This window comes from Salvelinus alpinus, chromosome 4 (assembly GCF_045679555.1).
Source record: "Salvelinus alpinus chromosome 4, SLU_Salpinus.1, whole genome shotgun sequence".
Taxonomy (NCBI): Eukaryota; Metazoa; Chordata; class Actinopteri; order Salmoniformes; family Salmonidae; genus Salvelinus; species Salvelinus alpinus.
The window spans coordinates 42,659,192-42,686,130 of NC_092089.1; the positions used below are offsets into that span (position 1 = coordinate 42,659,192).

Below are 26,939 nucleotides of genomic sequence, written 5' to 3' on the forward strand. Positions count from 1 at the left end.
AGATGATGAATATGATTTATTTTTTTATTTTTTTATGTCCTTTAATATAAAATTACTCAAGTAAAAGTGAAATCCACCCAGTAAAGTACTGCTTGTGTAAAAGTCTAAAAGTATTCGGTTTTAATTATACTTTAGCATCAAAAGTAAAAGTATAAATCATTTCAAATTCCTTAAATTTAGCAAACCAGACGGCATCATTTTATTTAATTTTTTTATTTATGGATAGCCAGGTCCTATCTCCAACACTCAGACATCATTTACAAACCAAGCATGTGTGTTTAGTGAGTCCGCCAGATCAGAGGCAGTATGGATGACCAGGGATGTTCTCTTGATAAGTGTGTGAATTGGACCCTTTTCCTGTCCTGCTAAGCATTCAAATTGTAACAAGTACTTTTGGGTGTCAGAGAAAATATTTAGGAATGTAGTGAAGTAGAAGTAAAAGTTGTCAAAAATATAAAATGGTAAAGAACAAATACTTTACTTTTAGTATTTTTACATAAGTACTTTACACCACTGTGTTTGTTTGTGTGTGTGTGTGTGTGTGTGTGTGTGTGTGTGTGTGTGTGTGTGTGTGTGTGTGTGTGTGTGTGTGTGTGTGTGTGTGTGTGTGTGTGTGTGTGTGTGTGTGTGTGTGTGTGCACGCGCAGTGGTGGAAAAAGTAACCAATTGTCATACTTGAGAAAAAGTAAAGATATCGTAAAGGGTATTCATAATTTCCAGCACCACCCCAACATCAACAAAATGATAGAGGAAGATAAGTGTTTCCAATGATATCATCAGTGTGCATCATGTGATTTTAACAAATAGAATAGTTATTGTCTACTAATTGTTTGAAGATGTCATTGGAAACACTTATCTTCCTCTAAATTTTTTACTACAAAACATAGATACGCACCATTTTCATATATGTTGATGTTGGGGTGGTGCTGGAGATGATGAATATGATTTATTTTTTTATTTTTTTATGTCCTTTAATATAAAATTACTCAAGTAAAAGTGAAATCCACCCAGTAAAGTACTGCTTGTGTAAAAGTCTAAAAGTATTCGGTTTTAATTATACTTTAGCATCAAAAGTAAAAGTATAAATCATTTCAAATTCCTTAAATTTAGCAAACCAGACGGCATCATTTTATTTAATTTTTTTATTTATGGATAGCCAGGTCCTATCTCCAACACTCAGACATCATTTACAAACCAAGCATGTGTGTTTAGTGAGTCCGCCAGATCAGAGGCAGTATGGATGACCAGGGATGTTCTCTTGATAAGTGTGTGAATTGGACCCTTTTCCTGTCCTGCTAAGCATTCAAATTGTAACAAGTACTTTTGGGTGTCAGAGAAAATATTTAGGAATGTAGTGAAGTAGAAGTAAAAGTTGTCAAAAATATAAAATGGTAAAGAACAAATACTTTACTTTTAGTATTTTTACATAAGTACTTTACACCACTGTGTTTGTTTGTGTGTGTGTGTGTGTGTGTGTGTGTGTGTGTGTGTGTGTGTGTGTGTGTGTGTGTGTGTGTGTGTGTGTGTGTGTGTGTGTGTGTGTGTGTGTGTGTGTGTGTGTGTGTGTGTGTGTGTGTGTGTGTGTGTGTGTGTGTACAGTATTTCCCGTTATTAAGGCAGGATAGCAATTATAGGAGTTGATCTACAAAATCATGAATATACCCTTCACACAGATGCAATTAAGAGTCTCTGAATATATTAGCCTACCCTACCTACTGTAGCAGTAGTACAGATGTCTATCTGTGAGCCTTCTTCACTAAAGCCTTGTTCACATTGACAGTTTGAAGTGACTCAAATAAAAAAATACAGATTCGAATCTGTTCTTTTTCATGCAGTCTGAACAGCCAAAAAGCACATGGAATCTGATATTTCAAGCCACATACAAATCTGATTTCTGGCCATGCGATTCGTATCTGAATGGTCAAATCTGATTTATTTGCCCTCAAGTGGTTTTTAGATTCTTATTTGGCATATCTTGTTGCCTGTTAGCTATTATATTGACAGTTTGACAAGAACATGAGGTAGCTAACTAGCTTGTTATTTTTTACAAACTAATTATTGAATGTGCTGGAAAGCTAAACAGCTACTTAGCTAGCTAGCTAGTTGACTGCTGTGGCTAGCCAAAACGGATACATTTAAAGGTTGGATCATATGATAAACTCTGTGTGACCAGGGACAATGAAAGGAGAGGATAGGAGATGAGAGAAGATGAGAGGATAGGGGGAGAGAGGAGAGGAGAGAACAGCAGAGGAGTAGAAAATTAAGCTGTCACCTCAGTCTATAGCACAGACATAATCACGCATAACATGCATGTAAACCACTCAAAGCGTGACCAACATGTCTAACAGAAATGACAGGCGGGAACAAAGATATGTCTGTGTCATAATTGTGACCCAAGCCCTGCTCAGATAATCCCTACCGACAACGTAGCGCTGCTGCAAATGTACATTGTCACAGGGCCGTTGGCAGTCATAATGTAAGTAACCTAATTTATGTACCTCTTACTCCCCTGAATGCCTCTGTCAATCCCCTGAATGCCTCTGTCAATTCTACTCTTACACCCCTGAATGCCTCTGTCAATCCGCTGAATGCCTCTGTCAATTCTACTCTTACACCCCTGAATGCCTCTGTCAATTCTACTCTTACACCCCTGAATGCCTCTGAATGCCTCCTACAATCCTATTGTATGCAGTTATCATGTGCCTATGAACCTGAGATCTACTGTTCGAACTGAGGCAGTTTGCCCTAGTAGGAAGTGCACTGTAGCTCACCCTGCACTATCAACTCAAACATAAATATCATGTCTACCTTTGATAAGCCTCTCAGTAAAGCAATAAAAATTAACAAAAGATGTTCAGCACACTTATAGGGAAGGGCATTCAACTTACGCAAATAACTGATGATTGGCTGAGAGAAATTGATAATAAAAAGATTGTGGGAGCTGTTTGTTAGACTTCAGTGCAGCTTTTGACATTATCGATCATAATCTGCTGTTGGAAAAACGTATGTGTTATGGCTTTACATCCCCTGCTATATTGTGGATTGAGAGTTACCTTTCTAACAGAACACAGAGGGTGTTCTTTAATGGAAGCCTCTCCAACATAATCTAGTTAGTTAGGCATTACCCAGGGCAGCTGTCTAGGCCCCTTGCTTTTTTCAATCTTTACTAATGACCTATGACCTACTAATGACCTAATGACCTATATGCTGGTGTCTCAACACTATACACCTCAGCTACTGCAACAAGCGAAATCACTGCAACACTTAACAAAGAGCTGCAGTCAGTTTCAGAATGGGTGGCCAGCAATAAGATAGTCCTAATTATTTTAAAAACTAAAAGCATTGTATTTGGAACAAATCATTCACTAAACCCTAAACCTGAAATAAATATTGTAATGAATAATGTGGAAATTGAGCAAGTTGAGGAGACTAAACTGCTTGGAGTAACCCTGGATTGTAAACTGTCATGGTCAAAACATATTGATGCAACAGCAGCTAAGATGGGGAGAGGTCTGTCCATAATAAAGCATTACTCTGCCTTCTTATCTCTATCAACAAGGCAGGCCCTAATTTTGTCTCACCTGGACTACTGTCCAGTCGTGTGGTCAGGTGCCACAAAGAGAGATTTAACAACTGGCCCAGAACAGGGCAGCACAGCTGGCCCTTAAATGTGCACGGAGAGCTAACATTAATAATATACATATCAATACACCTTAGGGAACAGCAGGGACTGTGAACAGACACACATAGGCACAGACACATGCATGCACATGCACACATGATAACATATGTACTACACACATATGGATTTAGGCTGTAGATATGTGTTAGTAGAGTTTTGGCCAGAGGGCACTTAATGTGTTGTGAAATGTGTTTACAATTGTATAACTGCCTTCATTTTGCTCAACCCCAGGAAGAGTGGGATCCATAATAAATACCCCAAAAATACAATACAAACCTCTGAAATCATTTTTTTTTTCTCCATTTAGCTTTTTTCATTTCAACATTAAATTACTTCACCAATCAGGGCGGATATAGAAGGGCAATCTTTGGTTGTTTACATGCGCGATGGACAGACAAGTGTAGGGTGCAAGATACAACTGAAATTTTGCGGGTGGGGAGAGAGTGAGAGAGGGTGGAGGAGCCGAGGAGGAGGTTTAGCTTGAAAGGAAAGGGAAAGGGAGATACCTAGTCAGTTATACAACTGAAAGCACTGGTCATTTTGTTATGACATGCATTATCTGAATTAGGCCCATAGAATTATACCTACGGAGGAGTGGCTTCTATGGAGGAACTTTGAATGTCTTTGAACTTCAGATATTTGGCTTAACGTTGGACCAGAGCTAGCCAGGTGGCTAACAAAATTGTGTGTGCAGAGGGGCACCAGAATAAAAAAACAACTTGTCTTACCTTTTTGTAGTTAATAAATCCAATGTGGAAACTGATACCTATAGTATCCTTAACTAGCATTGAAAAAGTTAATCCATTCTTCTGTAATTAAAAATCTCTCTCTAATTTCAGAATTACGCTCAGTAGGCTACAGTAGCCTATGCTTCAGAGGGGGAGGGGCAGGAAGCCTACACACGCATGCACGCGCACGCACGCACGCACACACACACACACACACACACACACACACACACACACACACACACACACACACACACACACACACACACACACACACACACACACACACACACACACACACACACACACACACATGTAAAGGTTTTCAGCTGGCAGGCAGACACTGGAATAAGTTTCTGAATGACAGAGTGAGGGCCTTGCATTGCGTTTTTGTGGGGACTGGAAAAAAATGTATAATTTATAAACAGGTTTACGCTGCAGCAGCAAATTGACATCTGGATTAATTTGGTGATGAGACGTCAACTTGTCAGAGTGTGTGTGTCTGGGGATGGCTACTCGCAGGTGTAATGAACACGGTGGGAGACAGAGAGCTGGTTTCAAGCGCAGGGCGCAGCAGGTGTTTATTGTAAGGGACCACAGGAGGAGACAGGTAGCTAGTTCCAGGAGCAGGCAGAAGGTCATACACAGGGGGTCCAACAAGGCAACAGTAGGCAGGGAAAAGGCTAATAACTTAGTCCGGGAGATCAGGCAATAGGTTGATAACAGGAAATCCGATAGGCTAAGGTACAGGCAGGGAATAGGCAAAAGGCGTCGTTAGAGAGGCAGGCAAAAACTATCATACACAGGAGGATTAAATTACAGGGGGGGGGGGGGAAACAGAGCTCAGAATAGAAGTGTGTCACAAAACAAACAATACCTCACAATGATGGGGTGCAAAGAACTGAACTAAATAGTGTGTGATAATGACATACAGGTGTGTGAACAGGTGATCAGAATTCCGGTGATTGGGATCTGGAGAGTGAGCTGCGTTCAGGGGATCTAGGTATTTGAGAGTGTATGCTGGAAAGTGGGCTGGAAAGTGAGCTGCGTTCAGGGGATCTACGTGTTTGAGAGTGAGAGTTGGAAGCAGACTTTACAGCAGGGAGCAGAGGCAAACTGAGGTGTGTGTACTGTATAATGTAAAATGAAACATCTCATATTTGAGTGTATCGCAGAAAATTTGTGATTCATATACAGGAGCTGTCAGCAGTGTTCTGGCACTATACACACACCATTATTTGTATATACATGTATATTTATATATATATGACATGGGGGGGATTATGTGTTTGTATATTTTTTATTGCTTGGTATTACTGCACTGTTTGAGCTATAAACACAAACCTTTCACTGCACCTGTGATAACATCTGCAAATCTGTGTCTGCAATCAATAAACTTTCATTTGGATTTGATTATGAACAAACGGCACACACACACCCTGGTTCAGCATAATTTCTCAGACAGACGAGAGAGGTGCGAGGAGGTGCTTTAGGAGACAGATACAAACAAACAAGTTTGGAGAGTTGGCAGTGGGAGATAAGCCTCCTGCTTGTTGGACTGACTGATCAGCTTACAAACTTCTTCAGGCTAGGGTCTATTTTTCTCCATTTCCGCCTGACTGACGTGCCCAAAGTAAACTGCTTGTTGCTCAGGCCCTGAAACCAGGATATGCATATAATTGGTACCATTGGAAAGAAAACACTCTGAAGTTTGTAGAAATGTTAAAATAATGTAGGAGACTATAACACAATAGATATAGTAGGAGAAAATCCAACCTGAAAAAAAAAAGATTGAGAGCCCATGCTCTTCCAATGGAACGTATAGGGAAAAAATGTAATCTAGCTCCCAGTATGCAATTCATATGGCTTCCACTGGGTGTCAGTAGTCTTTGTTCAAGGTTTCAGGCTTGTTTCTTCCAAAACGAGGAAGAATAATGAGTTTTAGTACAGGGACTCAGACTTGGAAATCTGTCTATGCTCGTGCAACGAAGAGGATGCGCACCTGTTAATATCGCTTTCCTATTGAACATACTTCTTTCCATATGAAATATTATAGTTTAATTACATTTTAGGGTATCTGAGGATTAAATAGAAACGTATTTTGACTTGTTTTAACAAAGTTTAGCGGTAGCTTTTTGGATTCCTTTCTCTGCATGTTGAACAAGTGGATTACTCAAATCGATGGAGCCAACTTAACTGACTTTTTGGGATATAAAGAAGGATTTTATCTAACAAAACGACACTACATGTTGTAGCTGGGACCCTTTGGATGACAAATCAGAGGAAGATTTTCAAAAAGTAAGTGAATATTTAATCGCTATTTGTGAATTTATGAAACTTGTGCCGGTGGAAAAATATTTTGATGGGGCGCCGTCCTCAAACAATCTCATGGCATGCTTTCGGCGGTAAAACCTACTGTAAATCGGACAGTGCAGTTAGATTAACAAGAATTTAAGCTTTTAACCGATTATAAGACATCGTATGTATGTACCTAAATGTTTAATATCCATAATTTTTATGATTATTTATTTGAATTGCGCGCCCTCCCGTTTCACCGGAAGTTGTCCCGCTAGCGGGACCCCTAGCCTTAATTAAAGGAGAATTTACCCCTAAAACTATGTTGTTTGATGATGTTTCCACTTACAGTGTACCTGAACTGTTGCCAAGCAACCAATGTAGGTATTTTCAGCAGCCTCTCATTAGCTTAGCATACTAACTTGAGTGTCCAAAGAAATCCATGAGCAGATGTTAAAGCCCCAAACCAACTTGAAGTTATTTCTGTCCAAGTTCTATCACCATATTATTATGTGGCCAGATTTGCTCAATCACTTCAATGGACACATTTCTGCTGATGTTCCACTTGGGAGAGATGCATAGCTCAGAGGAAGAGGGTGAAATGTCAAAACAGCCTAGAAAGAGGTGATTTGACTTTACCAAGCGTGGCCATATGCTAAGTGATTACTTTCCAAAACCCGGACTCAAAAATATCATCATTTCTCTCTTCTGAGAGCTTTCACACTCACTCACTCACTCACTCACTCACTCACTCACTCACTCACTCACTCACTCACTCACTCACTCACTCACTCACTCACTCACTCACTCACTCACCCACCCACCCACCCACCCACCCACCCACCCACACACCCACACACCCACACACACACACACACACACACACACACACACACACACACACACACACACACACACACACACACACACACACACACACACACACACACACACACACACACACACACACACACACACACACACACACAAATGTATATGCACACACTCACTCACACACATACAAACAAGCAAGTGTACACACTCACTCAAGTGCACAAAAATACACACATACACACACATACAGTACACACACACCTTTTTATAACTCCATGTTCCAGCCTCTAAAGATTAGTGTCACTTTGACATTTTCACTGCTCTAATATTACCTGAACACAAACACCCCCCTCTCTACTACTCCCTCCCTCCCTTTGTGTTGTCCTCCATCACCACCCCTCCTTCCCTCCCTCCCTCCTTTCTCTCTTCCTTGGCTCAAGCATATTACTGAGGAAATTGGGGCCGATGGAGTCTGTCACTGTATGACCTAGAGCTTACAGAAGAAAATGAGAGAGAATAAGAAAGAGGGGGAAGAGGGGAGGGAAACAGAGACGGGTGCGGAAGTGTAGAGGAAACAGGCAGAGGTAATGGGAGGAGGAGCGGGAAACAGAGGGACAGAATGGGCAGAAATGGAGAAAGGGGCACAGAGAGAGAGGGAACGCAAGAGAGAGGGAGAGAGAGACTCAAATTAAATTCCCATCATGTCAGGGTAGAGCAGGATTCAGTAGTGTTTATTGGCAGCTCCTAGCCTCAGGGAAATTACATTCTGCTGCAGAGCGTGAACACACTGACACGACCCACTCACGTCAAGTCACTCTAGACGCATGACTGGGTGTGTGTGTGAGGGGGTGGGCAGGTGAGAATTTTTTTTATTGTATCCTAGGCTGGCCCATGTCTCCTCTCTTAGATCAAGATCAACCACACCAACACAAGTCTGTTTTAACGTAGTGACATGAAGATCTAATGTAGCGTTATGAAGGTTTAACGTAGTGTTATGAAGGATGAAATTGTCCCACTCCACCCTGCTGCTTTCCATAAACCCCACTGAGGACAGAACATCTGGAGTTGACATCTGTGACAGCATAACTAACATCTCTCTTTCCCTCTTTCTACACCTTCTCTCTTTATCTCTCTCTCCATCTCTATCTCTCTCTCCACAAATGTTCTCTCTCTGTCCCTCTGTCTCTCTCTCTCTTTTGCTCTCTCTCTCTAGGATCATGGTGAGAGTGCAGCAGGTACAGTGGAGGATGATGGGAAGTCGAGTTTCTTCTGTCAGCTGTGTGAGAAACAGTACCTGAGACACCAGGAGTATGACAACCACATCAACTCCTACGACCACGCACACAGACAGGTAACAAACACACACAAAAACAAAAGCAGAAACACGCAAAACCTCCCCTCACACACACACAGACCAAGTCTTCCAGTCTCATCCTACACAGAGAAACGTAAAATAAACATAAAGCTGTTGCTTAGTTGTCATTGTTCTGAACATGAATTACAGCAGCCCAGAGTTAAGGCTTTGTTGTTGCCAGCAGCAAAGACATGAAACAAGCTATAGGAGTGGCAGAGAGACTTTAGCCATGGGCATTGTACCCACACATACGCACACACACGCGCACACACACACACACACACACACACACACACACACACACACACACACACACACACACACACACACACACACACACACACACACACACACACACACACACACACACACACACACACACACACACACACACACACACACACACACACACATATACAGACACACACCAGTTTTCGAGCTGTAATGTAGAGACTAGTTAATGTAGCCTATTTGTGCTGGCTGTTCTGTTTGTGATTCAGAGGCTGCCGCTATAAAGACACGTCTGTTCTTCCTGTCAGGGGTAGTGAAATAAACATGTTGGGATTGTATAACACTACAGAAACACATTACACACTGATTACATACTGTTGTTCTTTTATGCCGCGACCGTTTGTGGTGGCATTCTGTCATTGCACCACACTAGGAGGGTTAGAATGCTGATCTATCGGTAGTCTAAACTGTGGCAATTAATGGAGGCGTTTTCAGTCTGAGAGTCTCCTCTGGCACTAGAGTCCTGCATCAGGCAACAACAACAAAAACTGTCAGTGGTCCTGGATTTAAGAGAGAACTTGGGTAAATACAATGGGGGAATTTCACTTGACATGTGGACTGAAGATTTTCCCAAAAATAGGCATGGTGGGCTTTTGGTTTCTCTTCCTCTAAAAACAGAAATAAATCATTCTAAATAACAAACTGGCTTTATTTACAAATTAGTAAGAATGTCTCACCCCATGTTCAAGAATGGCTTTTTTCCAATTTATTCAGATTACAATCGCTCACTTTCAGTTATTTGAAACTAAATCATCTCCAAAATATCATAATTTTTTGAAACAAAGCGATTATTATTATTATTATTAACCATGCATTATAATGATATAAAAGCCCCTTAGATATTCTCACAGACCAGATTTGCCCTAATGAAAAATGCCCCTTACATATTCATTTAGAATCCTCCAATCCTCTAAATGTAATTCTTGGCGGAGAGTCATGTCATTGGCGAGAGTCAGGCGGCATTGGCAGAGTTGAAGAGGGCGAGGAACGAGATGGAGTCACAATCCATGCCAGGCAAACATGCAGATGATTATTTCAAATACATTTTAGTTGCAACAAGTTCGATCGGGTTTAAATCAGGAAACCTACATGTAGAGATGTAAAAAATATTTGTAGATATACTGTAGGCCTACCGTAGGCGACATGAGCCTAACTAGTGTTGAGTACTGTGCTGTTAAAGTGTTGTAGGTCTTGTTTATTTAAATGTATTTTACTACATAAAGGTCTACTTACTGTACTGGCGTCTTGACCCAGTTTATGCCCTCATTTTCATTGCAAACCATAACGAATTACTATGGGAATAAATGGAAGAGGCAAGTGGAAGGGGGAAAAAGTAAGGAACTTCTCTGTTGGCCCTGGAGGCCTTTTGAAAACATGTTTTCACAAGGGCTATTAGCAGGATAATAGACATGATGTGGTCCCAAAAACACCTCTCTGACATAGGGTCCAGCATATGTCTTGGTGATGATCGGGCTCGGGCCGATTCCGGTGTGAGTTATCTGGCCCAAATGTATTACTTGGGGCTCGGGCCGATTGTGGCTACTCTCAGGCACGGGCTGCTTTATATAATTAACATTTAAATATTTATTTATTTTTCCATATTTTCTCATTGTATCTATGATCCAAAAAATGTATTAACATTTCAATTTAATTATTCCTGTTTAAGTAGTATTTTAGATACTTTGTGCAAGGCAATTGATCAGCATTAAAAACTTTGTGAATGAGCCACCCGAGTGGCGCAGCGGTCTAAGACACTGCATCGCAGTGCAAACTACGTTGCTACAGATGCTGGTTCGATACCCGTGCTGGCCGTGACTGGGAGACCCATGAGGCGATGCGCAATTGGCACACCAGGGGAGGGTTTGGCCGGCAGGGCGGTGGGATTTTGGTTTCTCTCCATCTAAAAACAGGGAGAAAACAAGCGTAGCAGGCTGTTCTGCAAACAACATTTCTAGGATGGGCTATTAGCAGGACAATAGTCTCTTCAACCATTACAAAGGATAGTCTAGTAGCTCGGCTACTGTAGGTGTGAACCCCCCCCCCCCCCCCCACAACTTGCAATGTATTAAGTACTCTAAAGTTTGACGTTTCTAACTCCAAACCTCATGCAACCACAAAACGTTGGATCAACCATATACTGTACAGTATTTATGCTTTCCTTAATACCAGTCCACACAAGTTTCTTCAACTGTCTTCTGACTATGATTAGAGCGATGTTGATTGCCTTTGCCGATCGATGATCATCTTCAACCATCAGTGAGTCCATCTTACCGAGTCTAAAACCAGATTTGCCCCAACAAAAAAATACATCAAACCCTACAAATATATACATTTATCATTAACCCTGATTTGTAATTGTAATGCAGGTGTTTATTTCGTTATGGATCCAAAGCTAATTACTATGGGAATAAATGTCACTGAATGACATGTGGTCAACTATTTCAGCACCGTTTCGCGCTGCTCTGAGACCAGCATGGGGACTGGTCTGGATAATTTAGTCAATGAGATAAAAAAAAAAAAACAAGAGAACACACATGGTTAATGTTCTGGATGTTTTTTTTTACAAATAATAATACTTTTTTATATATACACTACCATTTAAAAGTTTGGGGTCACTTATAAATGTCCTTGTTTTTGAAAGAAAAGCAAATTTTTTGTCCATTAAAATAACATCAAATTGATCAGAAATACAGTGTAGATATTGTTAATGTTGTAAATGACTATTGTAGCTGGAAACGGCAGATTTTTTAATGGAATATCTACATAGGCGTACAGAGGCCCATTATCATTAACCATCACTCCTGTGTTCCAATGGCACATTGTGTTAGCTAATCCAAGTTTATAATTTTAAAAGGCTAATTGATCATTAGAAAACCCTTTTGCAATTATGTTAGGATAGCTGAAAACTGTTGTACTGTTTTCAGCAGTAAAACTGTCCTTCTTTAGACTAGTTGAGTATCTGGGGTGTTAGGTTAGCCTAGTGGTTAGAGCATTAGACTACTAACCGGAAATTTGCAAGATCAAATCCCCGAGCTGACAAGGTAAAAATCTGTCGTTCTGCCCCTGAAAAAGGCAGTTAACCCACTGTTCCTAGGCCATCATTGAAAATAAGAATTTGTTATTAACTGACTTGCCTAGTTAAATAAAGGAAATATATAATTTTTTTTATAGCATCAGCATTTGTTGGTTCAATTACAGGCTCAAAATGGACAGAAACAAATAACTTTCTTCTGGAACTCGTCAGTCTATTCTTGTTCTGAGAAATGAAGGCTATTTCATGTGAGGAATTGCCAAGAACCTGAAGATCCCGTACAATGCTGTGTACTACTCCCTTCACAGAACAGCGCAAACTGGCTCTAACCAGAATAGAAAGAGGAGTGGGAGACCCCGGTGCACAACTGAGCAAGAGGACAAGTACATTCGAGCATCTAGTTTGAGAAATAGATGCCTCACAAGTCCTCAACGGGCAGCTTCATTAAATAGTACCCTCAAAACACCAGTCTCAACATCAACAGTGAAGAGGCGACTCCGGGATGCTGGCCTTCGAGGCAGAGTTGTAAAGAAAAAGCCATATCTCACACTGGCCAATAAAAATAAAAGATTAAGATGGGCAAAAGAACACAGACACTGGGCAGAGGAACTCTGCCAAGAAGACCAGCATCCCCGAGTTGCCTCTTCACTGTTGAAGTTGAGTCATTACCCTTCCTCTCCTTACCTCTTATTTTCTAGTGCTTTTTTCCAGGTCTATGGTGCTGGAGGGAATAGCAGCTGTTTTATGGGATCCTGACCAATTGTGCTATTTTGTGTGTTTTTTTGCGCTGATCTTAACTTCTTTTGTACATAATGTTTCCGCCATCATTTCCTATGACTGAAAAGAGCTTTTGGACATTAGAACAACGATCACTAGCATCAATTTGGATGAGGATTTCTACTTCAATGAGTCGGGTCGAATGACATACTGCTCATCCCGGACCAGGCCCAAATCCCGACACTCAAAAATGGAAGAGGCGGTGTTATAAAGGCCAGCGTGCGGGATACCTGACAAGACTACATCGGCGAGTGGGTAAACCACCTCTTCCCTCGAACGTGCAATCACTGGAGAATAAACTGGAGGAGCTCCTTTCAAGACTATCTTATCAACGTGATCTGAAGAACGGTAATATCCTATGTTTCTCTGAGTTGTGGCTGAACAAGGACATGGAAAATATAAATCTAGCTGTTTTTTCTATACATCAGAAGGACAGAACGGCAGCGTGGGATAAACTCGGGGGGGGGGGGGGGGGTGTCTTTGTTAACAAGAGCTTGTGTGTGGTCTCTAATATTAAGGAAGTCTCGAGGTTCTGCTCGCATTAGTTAGAATATCTCATGATAAGCTGTAGACGATACTATTTACAGAGAGAGTTTTCATCTATAATTTTCATAGCCCTCTACTTACCACCACAAACCAATGCTGGCACTAAGACCGCACTCAACGAGCTGTATAGGGCCCTAAGCAAACACGAAAATTCTCACCCAGGGGTGTCGCTCCTAGTGGCCAATGATTTTAATGCAGGAAAAATGAAATCCGTCTTACCTTATTTCTACCAACATGTCACCTGTGCAACAGAGGCGGAGACCTCTAGATCACCTTTACTCTACACACAGAGACACATACAAGCTCAACCTCCATTTGGCACATCTGACCATAACTATATCCTCCTGATTCCTGCTTACAAGCTAAAATACACTGAGTTAAAGGCTAGAGCGGGAAACTAATCCAGATGCGTATAAGAAATCCTGCTACGCCCTCGGACAAACCATCAAACAGGCAAAGCATCAATTCAGGACTAAGATCAAATCCTACTATACTAGCTCTGACGCTCGTCGGATGTGACAGGACTTGCAAACTATCATGGATTACAAAGGGAAACCCAGCCATGAGCTGCCTAGTGGCCCAAGCCTACCAGACAAGCTAAGAATACGTGAGAATGCTGTTCATTGACTACAGTTCAGCGTTGAAGACCATAGTGCCTTCAAGCTCATCACTAAGCTAAGGACCCTGGGACTGAACACCTTCCTCTGCAACTGGATCCTGGACTTCCTGACGGGCCGCCACTAGATGGTGAGGGTAGGCAACAACACATCCACCACGCTGACCGTCAACACGGGGCCCCACACGGGGCCCCTCACGACACCAACACCATAATTAAGATTGCCGACGGCACGGCGCTGGTAGGCCTGATCACCGACAACGATGACCCAGCCTATAGGGAGGAGGTCAGAGACCTGGCAGTGAGGTGCCGAGACAACAACCTCTCCCTCAACGTCAGCAAGACAAAGGAGCTTGTCGTGGACTACAAGAAACGGAGGGGCGAGCACGCCCTCATTCACATTGACTGGGCTGTAGTGGAGTGGGTCGAGAGCTTCAAGTTCCTCGGTGTCCACCACACTAAGGACCTATCATGGTCCAAACACACCAATACAGTCGTAAAGAGGGCACAACTATGCCATTTCTCCCTCAGGAGGCTGAACAAATTTTGGCATGGGCCCTCAAATCCTCAAACAATTATACAGCTGCCCCATTGAGAGGGTCTTGACTAGCTACATCACCACTTGGTACGGCAACTGCTTGGCATCCGACCGTAAGGCGCAACAGAGTGTAGTGCATACGACCCAGTACATTACTGGGGCCGAGCCTGCCATCCAGGACCTCTATAGCAGGCGGTGTCAGATGAAGGCCATACAAATTGTCAAAGAATTCAGCCACCCAAGTCATAGACTGTTCTCTCTGTTACCGCATGGCAAGCGGTACTGAAGCGCCAAGTCTGGGACCAAAAGGCTATTGATCCGCTTCTAACCCTCAAGCAATAAGACTGCGGAACATGCTACTTGGACTATTTGCATTGGCTACCTTTCACCGGCTCTATGCATACTCACTGGACAATACCCACACACTCACACATACTACACTGACACTCCAATACACACATACACAAGCACATGCATATTGACGCCACATACACACACACACTCACTCAGACACACTTTCACGCCCTTCACATACGCTGCTGCTACTCTGTTTATTATCTATCCTGCTTGCCTAGTCACTTTTACCTCTACCTACAGTGTCTTCAGAAAGTATTCATACCCCTTGACTTATTCCACATTTTGTTGTGCTACAGCCTGAATTTAAAATGGATTAAATATTTTTTGTCTCCCCCATCTACACACAATACCCCATATGACAAAATTAGAAAAAAAATATCAGTGTTTGCAAATATCTCATTAACATAAGTATTCACACCCCTGAGTCAACGCATGTTTGAATCACCTTTAGCAGCGATTACAGCTGTGAGTTTCTGGGTAAGTCTCTACGAGCTTAGCACACCTGGATTGTACAATATTTGCCCATTATTCTTTTCAAAATTCTTCAAGCTCTGTCAAATTCATTTTCAAGCCTTGTTATAGATTTTCAAGCATATTTAAGTCAAAACTGTAACTAGGCCACTCAGGAACATTCACTGTCTTCCTGGTAAGCAACGCCAATGTAGATTTCCGTTTTAGGTTATTGTCCTGCTGAAAGCTGCATTCATCTCCATGTGTCTTGTGGAAAGCAGACTGAACAAGGTTTTTCTCTAGGATTTTACCTGTGCTTAGCTCCATTCTGTTTCTTTTTTATCCTAAAAAACATCCCAGTCCTTAACGATTACAAGTATACTCATAAGATTATGCAGCCACCACTATGCTTAAAAATATGGAAAGTAATGGGTTGTGTTGGATTTTCAGGGCATAAAGTTAATTTCTTTGCCAGATTTCTTGCAGTTTTACTTTCGTGCCTTATTGCGAACAGGATGCATGTTTTGGAATATTTTTATTCTGTACAGGCTTCCTTCTTCTCACTCTGTCATTTAGATTACTATTGTGGAGTAACTACAATGTTGTTGATCCATCCTCAGTTTTCTCCTTTTACAGCCATTAAACACTAACTGTTTTAAAGTCATCGTTGGCCTCATGGTGAAATCCCTGAGCGGTTTCCTTCCTATCCAGCAACTGAGTTAGGAAGGACACCTGTATCTTTGTAGTGACTGGGTGTATTGATACACCATCCAAAGTGTAATTAATAACTTCACCATGCTCAAAGGGATATTCAATGTCTGATTTTTTTACCCATCTACCAATAGATGCCCTTCTTTGCGAGGCATTGAAAAACCTCCCTGGTCTTTGTGGTTGAATCTGTGTTTGAAATTCATTGCTCGACTGAGGGACCTTACAGATAATTGTATGTGTGAGTCATTCAAAAATCATGTTAAACACTATAGTCCATGCAACATATTATGTGACTTGTTAACCACATTTTTACTCCTGAACTTATTTAGGCTTGCCATAACAAAGGGGTTGAATACTTATTAACTGAAGACATATCTGCTTTAAGTTTTTAATAAATGTAATTAGTTCTTATTTCTTCTTACTTTTTAACTATGCATTGTTGGGAAAGGGCTCTTAAGCATTTCACTGTAATGTCTACACCTGTTGTATTCGGCGCATGTGACAAATAAAAATGTTTCTTCTATTCCCTCTTCACTCCTCTACTCTCAGGTGGTCTAGTCACTCACAGATCCGCTCCCTCTATGATTGACATAAGTCCTGTCACACACACACATTCTTCTACAACTAACCTTGTGGAGAGACAAAATTCAGTTCCATTCAAAATCTTATTTTCCTTAACCCTAACCCTAGCTCCTAACCCTGACCCTAAAACTAACCCTAGCTCCTAACCCTAACCTTAAACCTAATTCTAACCCTAATTCTAACCTTAACCCTAAACCGCCTAGAAATAGCATTTGACCTTGTGGGGACTAACAAAATGTCCCCAGTTGGTCAAGTTCTTGTTTGTTTACTATTCTTGTGGGGAGTTCTGGTCCAACAAGTACAGTTAATCATGTCCACATACACACGGATAGAGAGTTAGTTATGCATTATGTATGCATCTGAGTAGGAATATGATTAATATTTCTCACATACCAGCATTTGGCATCAAAGACTCAAAGCTCCTTACTGTACGCTACCTACACACACACGTACGCAGGCACGTGCACATGAATACACCAGTGTAGACACGTAGACATGCACGCATGCACTCAAACACACATAAACACTCCCCCCCCACACCCCCCCACACACACACAACAGCAGTAGAGCACATCAAAGCCGTCTACAGTGAGCTGACAGTGGGATGTTAAGTACTGAGTGATAACACACAGAAACACTCGTTTGTGTTCTGCTCACTACAGATTAACCTGAAAACTGTCAACGTGTGTGTGTGTGTGTGTGTGTGTGTGTGTGTGTGTGTGTGTGTGTGTGTGTGTGTGTGTGTGTGTGTGTGTGTGTGTGTGTGTGTGTGTGTGTGTGTGTGTGTGTGTGTGTGTGTGTGTGTGTGTGTGTGTGTGTGTGTGTTTTCCTGGATTAGCAGGATGAATTTATCTGACATTGATTAGCAGCCACGGGAGGTGTGATGGTGAGAGTGTGCATGAATAAATGCATGCTCATTTGAGTGTGTCAAGATGTGCCCTTAGGGTTTACTATGTGTGTGATTTCATGATAACAAGAGAGGAGAGTGGGAGGGGAGGGGTAGAAGGAGTAAGGAGGGAAGGAGAGAGAGAGAAAGACGGAAGAGAGGAGGGAAGGTTTGACTGAACGACATGTCAGGTAGAGATGCAGGAAATAATCAGCTGTTGGGATAGATAGTTAGCGGCTAGATAAAATGATGGAGATGCTGAGTTAGGTGTAAATATGATCAACTAATGAGAGCGAGAGAGAGCGAGAGAAAGAGAGAGGGAGAGAGGGAGATAGGGAAAGAGGGAGGGGAGACAGGAGAGGAGAGAGGCTGATAGAATAGAGGAGAGTGATGCAGCTATTGTCAGACACCTTACATCCCTCTACAGCCTGAAGACAGACACACTGACACACACACACACACCACACTCACACACATATATATATACCTCTACCTGCCAAGTGCAGATAAAGGCAGGATGAAAAATGATTAACAAAGGAAGGCAGAGAAAGAGAGAAAGAGACATGAATCACTATTTCCCTGAAGGAGCAGACCGATGGAGAGGAAACCCACACAGTGGTCTGTTTCTCAGCGCTGATGATACAGAGATGGTGCTTGCTGTGATCTTACGAGTTCCAGGTTCAGTTCTGGAGGGTTCTAGGGAGTTAGAGGTGAGTTCCAGGTTCAGTTCTAGAGGGTTCTAGGGAGTTAGAGGTGAGTTCCAGGTTCAGTTCTAGAGGGTTCTAGGGAGTTAGAGGTGAGTTCCAGGTTCAGTTCTAGAGGGTTCTAGGGAGTTAGAGGTGAGTTCCAGGTTCAGTTCTGGAGGGTTCTAGGGAGTTAGAGGCGAGTTCCAGGTTCAGTTCTAGAGGGTTCTAAGTTAGAGGGATTTTAGGGCCTTCCAATGCAGTTCCTGTAGTGCTGTTTGTGCTTTATTTATCCTATCAGTGGTCTGTAGTTTCTATTAGTAACGTCATCTCCCTGCCATACTCCAGTCAATGTCTTCAATGTAAGATTTCAATAAGCAGGCTTAATCACTGAGATTTGCGTAATGAAGTAAGTTTCCAAAATGATCCTCTTATGATGAAGTCCATATTAATGTGACAGATGGTTGCTGGCATTTAGGCTGATGATTGAAGGGTTGATACACTGCAGCCTGCTGAGAGATGACATTCTGACAGACTGCAACACTCATCATCATTAGGCTTATAACACTGTCAGTACTCAATCATCACCATTCTCCCTGTGATACAGTTTCTATGGCAGAGCATGTAGAAACAACATGTTTGTCTCTATCAGAGTTGAATGAGTCTGTAGACACACACTTTTGATTGATAGACAATACACACTCAGAGATGGATCTTCCCACAGATAGAGGGAGCTGAAATAGAGTTGCCACACAACGCACACACACACACACACACACACACACACACACACACACTCTCTCTGACCCTCTCCTCTCCTCCTTGTAGAGACTGAAGGAGTTGAAGCAGAGGGAGTTTGCTCGGAACGTTGCGTCTAAGTCGTGGAAGGACGACCGCAAGCAGGAGAGAGCTCTGAGACGCCTGCACCAACTAGCACTGCTACGACAACAGACACACAGGTAAGACGGTGTGTGTGTAGAGACCTGCTTTCCAAGCGAACTGCAGGGAAATCTCTATGATACACACAAACTGTCCACATACGCTCACGTGCATACACTCTGTCAGTTTCTCTATTCCTCAGAGTGATGGATACAAGAGCTGGCCTAGATACTGTAAGCACAGGCTGAGTTAATATAACATGAACACTCACAGTAAACTGCATAATATGGACAGAGTTTCACATTTTCACAATTTTATATTTATTCTGTTCTCTGCTATCCTCTCGTCTCCCCCCCCCCCCCCCCTCCTCTCCTTTGCACCAGGGTACCAGGCCAGGTTGTTAGGTTCCAAGGGACAGTGAGAGCTGAGATCCAGCATTCAGAGAGACACTGTGGAGAGAGAGACTACAAACCAGGGGACCACTATGTCCCCTTGACCCAAACAGGGTTAATCCAAACCACAGGGAACTCCCAGCGACCCGCTGTTACCCTACCTCTAACCCAGCCCCAGACCATCCCGTTCAGCCTCCAGGGAAAGGACTCCCCCCATCTCCAAACCAAGCCTCTCTCTCCCTCCCAGCCCCAGCAGCCAGAGGATCCTACCCACATACCCATCTTCCCTGGAGGGCCCTTCCAAGCATCCCCACCCCTAGCCTTGCATTCCAGATGTGGATCTTCTCTGGAGAATCCCCAGCCTCGCCTGAACAGCTCTCCCCAGGACCCTGCCTTTCCTTGGGGCAGAGACAGAGGAAGGGTGGGGGTCTCCTTCTGTTTCTCCAGGAGGGGCCCGAGGCTAGAGCCATCTGCCTCTGTCTTCTCAGACCATCAAGAGGAGGAGGGGAGAGGAGGAGGAGGAGGGCAGATGAAGGAGAAGGGAAGGGGAGGAGATGAACTATGGCTGCGTCACCCAGACAACCTGTTAATAGGGCAACCAACCAACAGCCTTCACCCCGGAAACAAGACAGAACCCTCAGGCGGGGAAGAGGGGGAGGAGAGAAGAGAGAAGAGAGGAGGGGAGGAGAGAGACAGGTTCTCTGCTAGCCATGACCCAGGCTGTCCTACCCACAACGGCAGACTGAGAGAAACAGACCAGAGCCCTGAACACGGGACAGCAGATAAGAGGGAGGAGGGGGAAGAGAGGGAGGAGAGGAACAGGGGTACAGAGCACAGACAACAGGGCCATGAGGTGAATCAGACTCCTATGTCTGACTCCTATCTCCATGTGGTTGCCAGAGACGGATCCACCCGTCTGAGATGGCCAGTAGAACTGCTGCAGTTTACCACAGCCAAACCACACCTCTCCTACAGCTGTAAGCCCACACACTGGCAACCCCACACCAACCCACTACACTGTAACTCTGAACACAACCACAACCACTGTCAAACCAAGTCACACTGTAACCACTCAGCAAGCCAGCAGGAGACAGAGACACACACAGAAGAGTCCAACTCCCTCATGTTCCCTAGCTCCCAGCCTCCTCCTCAGGACACAGAAAATGTAGAATCCAATACAGATCTATATACAGAGACAGGCGGGACAGATGAGGGAGCCACACACTCATCATCCTGTCACGTTGTAGAGAAGACAGAAGCACATGGAGTGACAGCAGCCTTCCAGGCAGAAGCAACAGTGCCAGAGAATGGAGGTGAATCTGGGTTCAGATTGCACCACCCCCTCTTCGGGAATGGTGACCCCCTTCGCGGTGACAACACTCACACAAACCCCCACAATCCCCAAAGAGGCAGATTAGGAGGACATGTGATACAGGAGAGAGATCGAGCCGTCAGAACCCCCAGGCCTAAATTAGAGGCTGTCATCCAGCCTTGCGCTGCCGTTTGTGTGTGTGCAAGTGAGGTTAGATGTGTGTGTACGCACACTGCCAGCTCACGCACACACTTCGTGGGCGGTTCAGTAAGCACTCCGACAGATGTGTCATGCCGAAATGTAAACGACAGCACAAAGAAGAAGAGGAGGAGAGGGGAAAGGTATAATGGGACTTCAAACGAGTGTGAGGGAGAGCGGCAGCGTCTTAGGAGCGTCGTAACCTCTGTTTCCAGCTGGTGGGGCGGAAAGAGGAGATGTGACGGAGACAGAGGGGGAGAAGGAGACAGGGAAATAGAGCGGGAGGGCGAGACGGGCGGAAAGAGGAGATGTGACGGAGACAGAGGGGGAGAAGGAGACAGGGAAATAGAGCTGGAGGGCGAGACGGGCGGAAAGAGGAGAAGAAAGGCAGGGGGAAAGAGGAGGAGGGGGAGGAGGAGGAGGGGTGGGACTCTGTGCCTGCTGGGGGAGTGTGACTCTGAGTCTGTGCCCTGCTCTGACAGACAGAGGCCTCACAGGAGTCACAGTAGAGACCAACATCACTATAACTATAACTCTGCACCAAGAGTCACAGAGAGGACAGAGTACTACAGCACAGAGTCTCAGCTGTATAGAGAGATAGAGAGAGAGAGATGTGGAGAGGTGGAGAGAGGAGAAAGGCAGAGATGGCCTTTCTACTGGAGTTCACACTCCTCTCTGTGTTCTACTTCCGGGTCGCCCTGGGAAAAGGCTCACAACCTCCCAGTGGCATATGGTGGTCTCCACGGTTGCAGCGGGGGCTACCCAGTCTACAGTCGCCATGACAACATCCATGGTAGCAATATTTCCTGTAGCCCAGTGAGGAAGAGTAAATACTCCCACAGACACAGGAAATACATGAGTAGGAATTGGTCAGAGAGTGAGGAGTGGGAAAGAACAGAGAGTGGAAGGAGGGAGAGCTGGGATGGAAGGAGTAGAGACTGTCGGGAAAGTGGTAGGGAGAGAGGGAACAGGGATTGGGGGAGTAGGAGGCAGGGTTGGGTCAGCAGGTTATCCAGCCCTGGAGGAGTCAGTGGAGGGGGCTGGCAGGGGCATCTCTCGACCCCCAGTCACAGAACTCTGGAGGGTTTCAGGGGATGGAGGTCTAGTCCTGGGGAGGGAGAGGTCTGGGACAGGGGACCAGGGAACTCAAGCCCAGACAGATGTACCTGGGGCAGCAGTGACAGTTGGGAGGACAGGGGGACATACTGCAGGGAGGACAGATACAGCTGGGATGACAACTGGGAGAGACAGAGGTCCACTGAAGGTAGAGAGAGCTGGAGCAGGTGGGAGAAGGGATCGCGACCTGGCCCCAGCCCCAGACCTGATAGTTTTAGCTGGGACTGGGCAACCAGATGCCCTGACCATAGACACAGCCCCAGTCCTGGTTCCCAGTCTGTTCCCAGTGTGCAGGTTACCAGATGCCCCATCTCTAGCCCCTGGCCTGATTCTAGCCCTGACTGGCTGCCCCGACAACCCAGCCCTGGCTTCTGTAGCAGCAGCACCAGTGTGTCAGACCTGAGTGGGGGGTGGAGTAGCTTTAGTACCCACTCAAGACTCAACCTGACTGGGAGAAAAACAACAGGGGTGCCCAGGCGAGCACCATGTCCCTCACCCACCAAGGAGAAACACCAAGCACCCAGCCTCAAACCTACTCCTCCTAGACCTCTGCCCAGCACTGATATCACCCATCCACAGGACAGGAGCCCCAACCCCACAGCACAGCCTACATGTCTCTCAGACAGAGAGCCCAAAGCCCCCCCGAAGCCCAGAGAGGGGAACCCCAGCAGGACTATGCTACTGCCACTTATCGGGAAACTACCAGCAATTAGGAGAGGAACTAGGAGACGATGGGCAGAAAGAGAGAGGGAGGACCCTGACCAAACAGAGAAACAGGACCACAATCAAGACCAGGTCCAGACACAGGACCAGGACCACAACCAAGGGAAGGAGAGTATGACGAATGGAGCGGTCCAAAGTGGTCGACCATGCCCTCAACCCCTCTTGTCTCCGAGCCCTGAGAAAACTGGAGAGGACACGTCCTGTCCTTCCCTGACATCACATCCTGCTGTGACCTCATATCCTGCCCTAACTTTACCTCACAGGGGTCAGTGGTCACAAGACCCCGCCCCTCCTCTGGCTCAACAGCCAATCAGCTTCAGCGCTGAAGAGATGGGCAAGTATCGCTGTCTGCAGGAGCAGGCACGAGAGCACATGCAGAGACTGCTACAGGGGACAGAGACACACACACCGGCACACACTCACCATACCCCCTCCCCAGAGCCATACACACACCCCACACTCACTCATACACATGTGGCACAGACTCAAGAGAAAAACACACACTCCACTTTCCTAAATACCTCTCTAAAGCTAGACGCACACCCCGTACAAACACAGCTCTTACAGACACACTCTACCCCCAGCCTCCCCCCTCCTCATCCTCCTGTCCCCATACTGCAGCCTCTAATGACCCACCCTCCTCCACCCACCCAACATCATTACATTCTACAACACACAGCGTTCAGTATGGCACTCTCGTCACCCTCTTCTACCTCTTCCTCTCTCGCCCCCCACACCTCACCCCCTCATCACCTGCCCCTCCTACACCTCCCTCTCCCCCATCCCCACCTCCCTCCATTCTCCATCTCCTCTATCTTTCCCTCCATCCTACTCTCCCATCCTCCTCTACATCTCCTCCCTCCCTCCCCTGCCTTCCACCCCTCTCCCCTCACCGCTCTCTCCCCCCTCACACTGCCACCGCCGAGACCGCCGTATCCAGAAAGACTTTGGTCATTGAGGTTTCAACAGAAAGCATTATGATGCTCTCTGATGACATCACATAGTAATACAATGCATTGTTAACTCCTGGACAATAATGTCCCATACAGTATAACAATCCACTGAATTTTCTGAATGTGTGTGTGTGTGTGTGTATGTGTGCGTGTGTGTGTATTATGTTTTTGTATGCGTGCATGCGTGTGTGCGCGTGTGTGTGCATGTCGTTGCTGTCGGATGAAAACCTTTTAACTCCATTTTTGCCAATTTTCATGTTTATACATGTATTGGAAGCATTAACTCCCCTCAATGTACTCTGAACATTTCATGACTTTATGAACAAGAAAATGTATTCAACATAGCTTCTGTAGTTTCATAATTGTATGTTTTCATCCCTCCCTGTTCAAGTATGAATCAAGGGAAAAAGTGCACCTGCTAAGACTAGCTGGCTTTCTCTCATCTCTTTCTTCCTCTCTGAACGTTAGGCATACTGGCTGTCTTTAGAAGTACCGTCATACTGGCTGTCTTTAGAAGTACCGTCATACTGGCTGTCTTTAGAAGTACCGTCATACTGGCTGTCTTTAGAAGTACCGTCATACTGGCTGTCTTTAGAAGTACCGTCATACTGGCTGTCTTTAGAAGTACCGTCATACTGGCTGTCTTTAGAAGTACCGTCATACTGGCTGTCTTTAGAAGTACCGTCATACTGGCTGTCTTTAGAAGTACCGTAACACCTGAGATAGAGAAAGAGCGACAGACAGACGCCCAGGCCGTGAGCAGAGCAATAGGCCCAACCCCCACTCCTACACCCGCCCAAGCCCCATTCAGCGACCAAAGAGGCATGTATCAGGTGCCCAGTATGTTCTGCTCACACCTATTAGTCTGAGGCGTAACCACACAAAGCACAACACTGGACACTATGGAACACAAAGCTTTTACTATATCATACTAGAACATCCAAGGTCTGAGGTCATCTGCTTTTGGCCTAAAGAGCAGGAACCCAGACTTCACCAAAGACATTAGAAATACAGACATTGTCATCCTACAATAAACATGGTATAGAGGAGACGGACCCACTGGTTGCCCTCTAGGTTACAGAGAACTGGTAGTCCCATCCACCAAACTACCAGGAGTGAAAAAGGGAAGCGACTCAGGGAGTATGCTAATTGGGTGTAAATTAGACCTAGCCCACTCTATTGAATTAATCAAAACAGGAGCATTTTACATCTGGTTTGAAATAACAGAGAAAAATGTCCTCCTGTGTGCTACTTGTATACCCCCACTAGAATCCATGCTATAATGACAACAGATTCTCCATCCTAGAGAGGGAGATCAACCATTTTCATGTTCTAGTCTGTGACGACCTAAAACACCAGAACCAGTCAGGGACCTGACACTCTCAGCACACAGGGGGACAAACACCTACCTGGAGGGGACAGCATTCCCTCCTCAATATGCCCCCTTAGACACAACTACGACAAAACAACCAACAAAAGAGGTCACAAATCCTGCAACTCTATCGCATGCTGGGTCTGATAGGTTTCGAGGGGACTCCTTCGGTAGGTACACTTACAGCTCATCCCTTGGCAATAGTACTGTAGACTACTTTATTACCGAACTCAACCCAGAGTCTCAGAGGGTTCACGGTCAGCCCACTGACACCCCTATCAGATCATAGCAAAATTACAGTCTACTTGAACAGAGCAATACTCAACATGAGGCATCAAAGCCGAACAAACTGCATACCTTTACGAAATGTTATAGATGGAAGGAAAGTAGTGTAGAAACCTACCAAAAAACAATTGGCAAACAAAAATGTAATCCCTCTTATACAACTTCCTGGACAAAACATTTCACTGCAATAGTGAAGGTGTAAATCTGTAGTAGAAAGCCTAAACTGTATATTTGACCTTTCAGCTTCCCTATCAAATATAACAATTCCAAGCAGACAGCCTAAGAAAATTAACAACAATGACAAATGGTTTGATAAAGAATGCAAAAACCTAAGAAAGACATTTCGAAACCTATCCGTTCAAAAACAGAGACCCAGAAAACCTGAGCCTACGTCTTCACTATGGTGAAACATTAAAACACTCCAGAAATATACTAAGGCAAAAGAAGGGACAGCACATCAGCAGTCCCAAAAGAAGGGACAGCACATCAGCAGTCAGATCAAAGTAATTGAAGAATACATAGAATCAAACCACCCTCTTCAACATATATATCAAGCAATTGCCGAGGGCACTAGATCAGTCTGTAGCACCCGGCATTACCCTACTATACTCTGAAGTCAAATGCCTACTGTTTGCAGATGATCTGGTGCTTCTGTCACCAACCAAGGCAGGCCTACAGCAGCACCAAGATTTTCTGCACAGATTCTGTCAGACCTGGGCCTTGACAGTGAATCTCAGTAAGACAAAAAATAATGGTGTCCAACAAATTCAAATTCTATCTAGACACCATTGCCCTCGAGCACACAAAGAAGTATACCTACCTCAGCCTAAACATCAGCACCACAGGTACCTTCCACAAAGCTGTGAATGATCTGAGAGACAAGGCAAGAAGGGCCTTCTAGGCCATCAAAAGGAACATAACATTCGACATCCCAATTAGGATCTGGCTAAAAATACTGGACGCCGTTATAGAACCAGATCCCAGACCTCTGTTTTTGTTTATGAACAGAGCCCCAGAACAAGCTGGCTGAGGGGACTCTTCTCTATGTTAATCTCTCTGTAGGTGATGGCTCTGTTATGGAAGCTGTGGGTGTTGCTTCCTTTTAGGTGGTTGTACAACATAACATAACGTCTCTTTTCTGGATTTTGATAATTAGCGGGTATCGTCCTAATTCTGCTGAGGTCAAGGATCCACTTACCAACCAAAAAAAGTCACAAAATGGGACACACACCAAATCAAAGTGAAACTCTGCTTGGAGAATTCTGCAATCACATTATTTGTGTACAACGTAAAACCCAAACTAATGCATGCAGAGCAGAATTAGGACGATACCCGCTAATTATCAAAA

The 26,939-nt window shown here is 44.4% G+C and overlaps 1 protein-coding gene across 1 annotated transcript in view; it reads left to right on the plus strand.

Moving 5' to 3' along the window:
- The window catches only part of LOC139572586 (G patch domain-containing protein 8-like), a 51,172-nt gene extending 24,543 nt beyond the window's left edge, over nt 1-26,629 (plus strand). Inside the window, exons 2-4 of the mRNA XM_071395288.1 lie at nt 8,753-8,890; nt 19,190-19,320; nt 19,624-26,629. Coding sequence (XP_071251389.1) covers nt 8,753-8,890; nt 19,190-19,320; nt 19,624-23,962 — 4,608 coding nt within the window. The 3' untranslated portion in view covers nt 23,963-26,629. The remainder of the gene's footprint in view (nt 1-8,752; nt 8,891-19,189; nt 19,321-19,623) is intronic.
- The last annotated feature ends 310 nt before the right edge of the window (nt 26,630-26,939 follow it).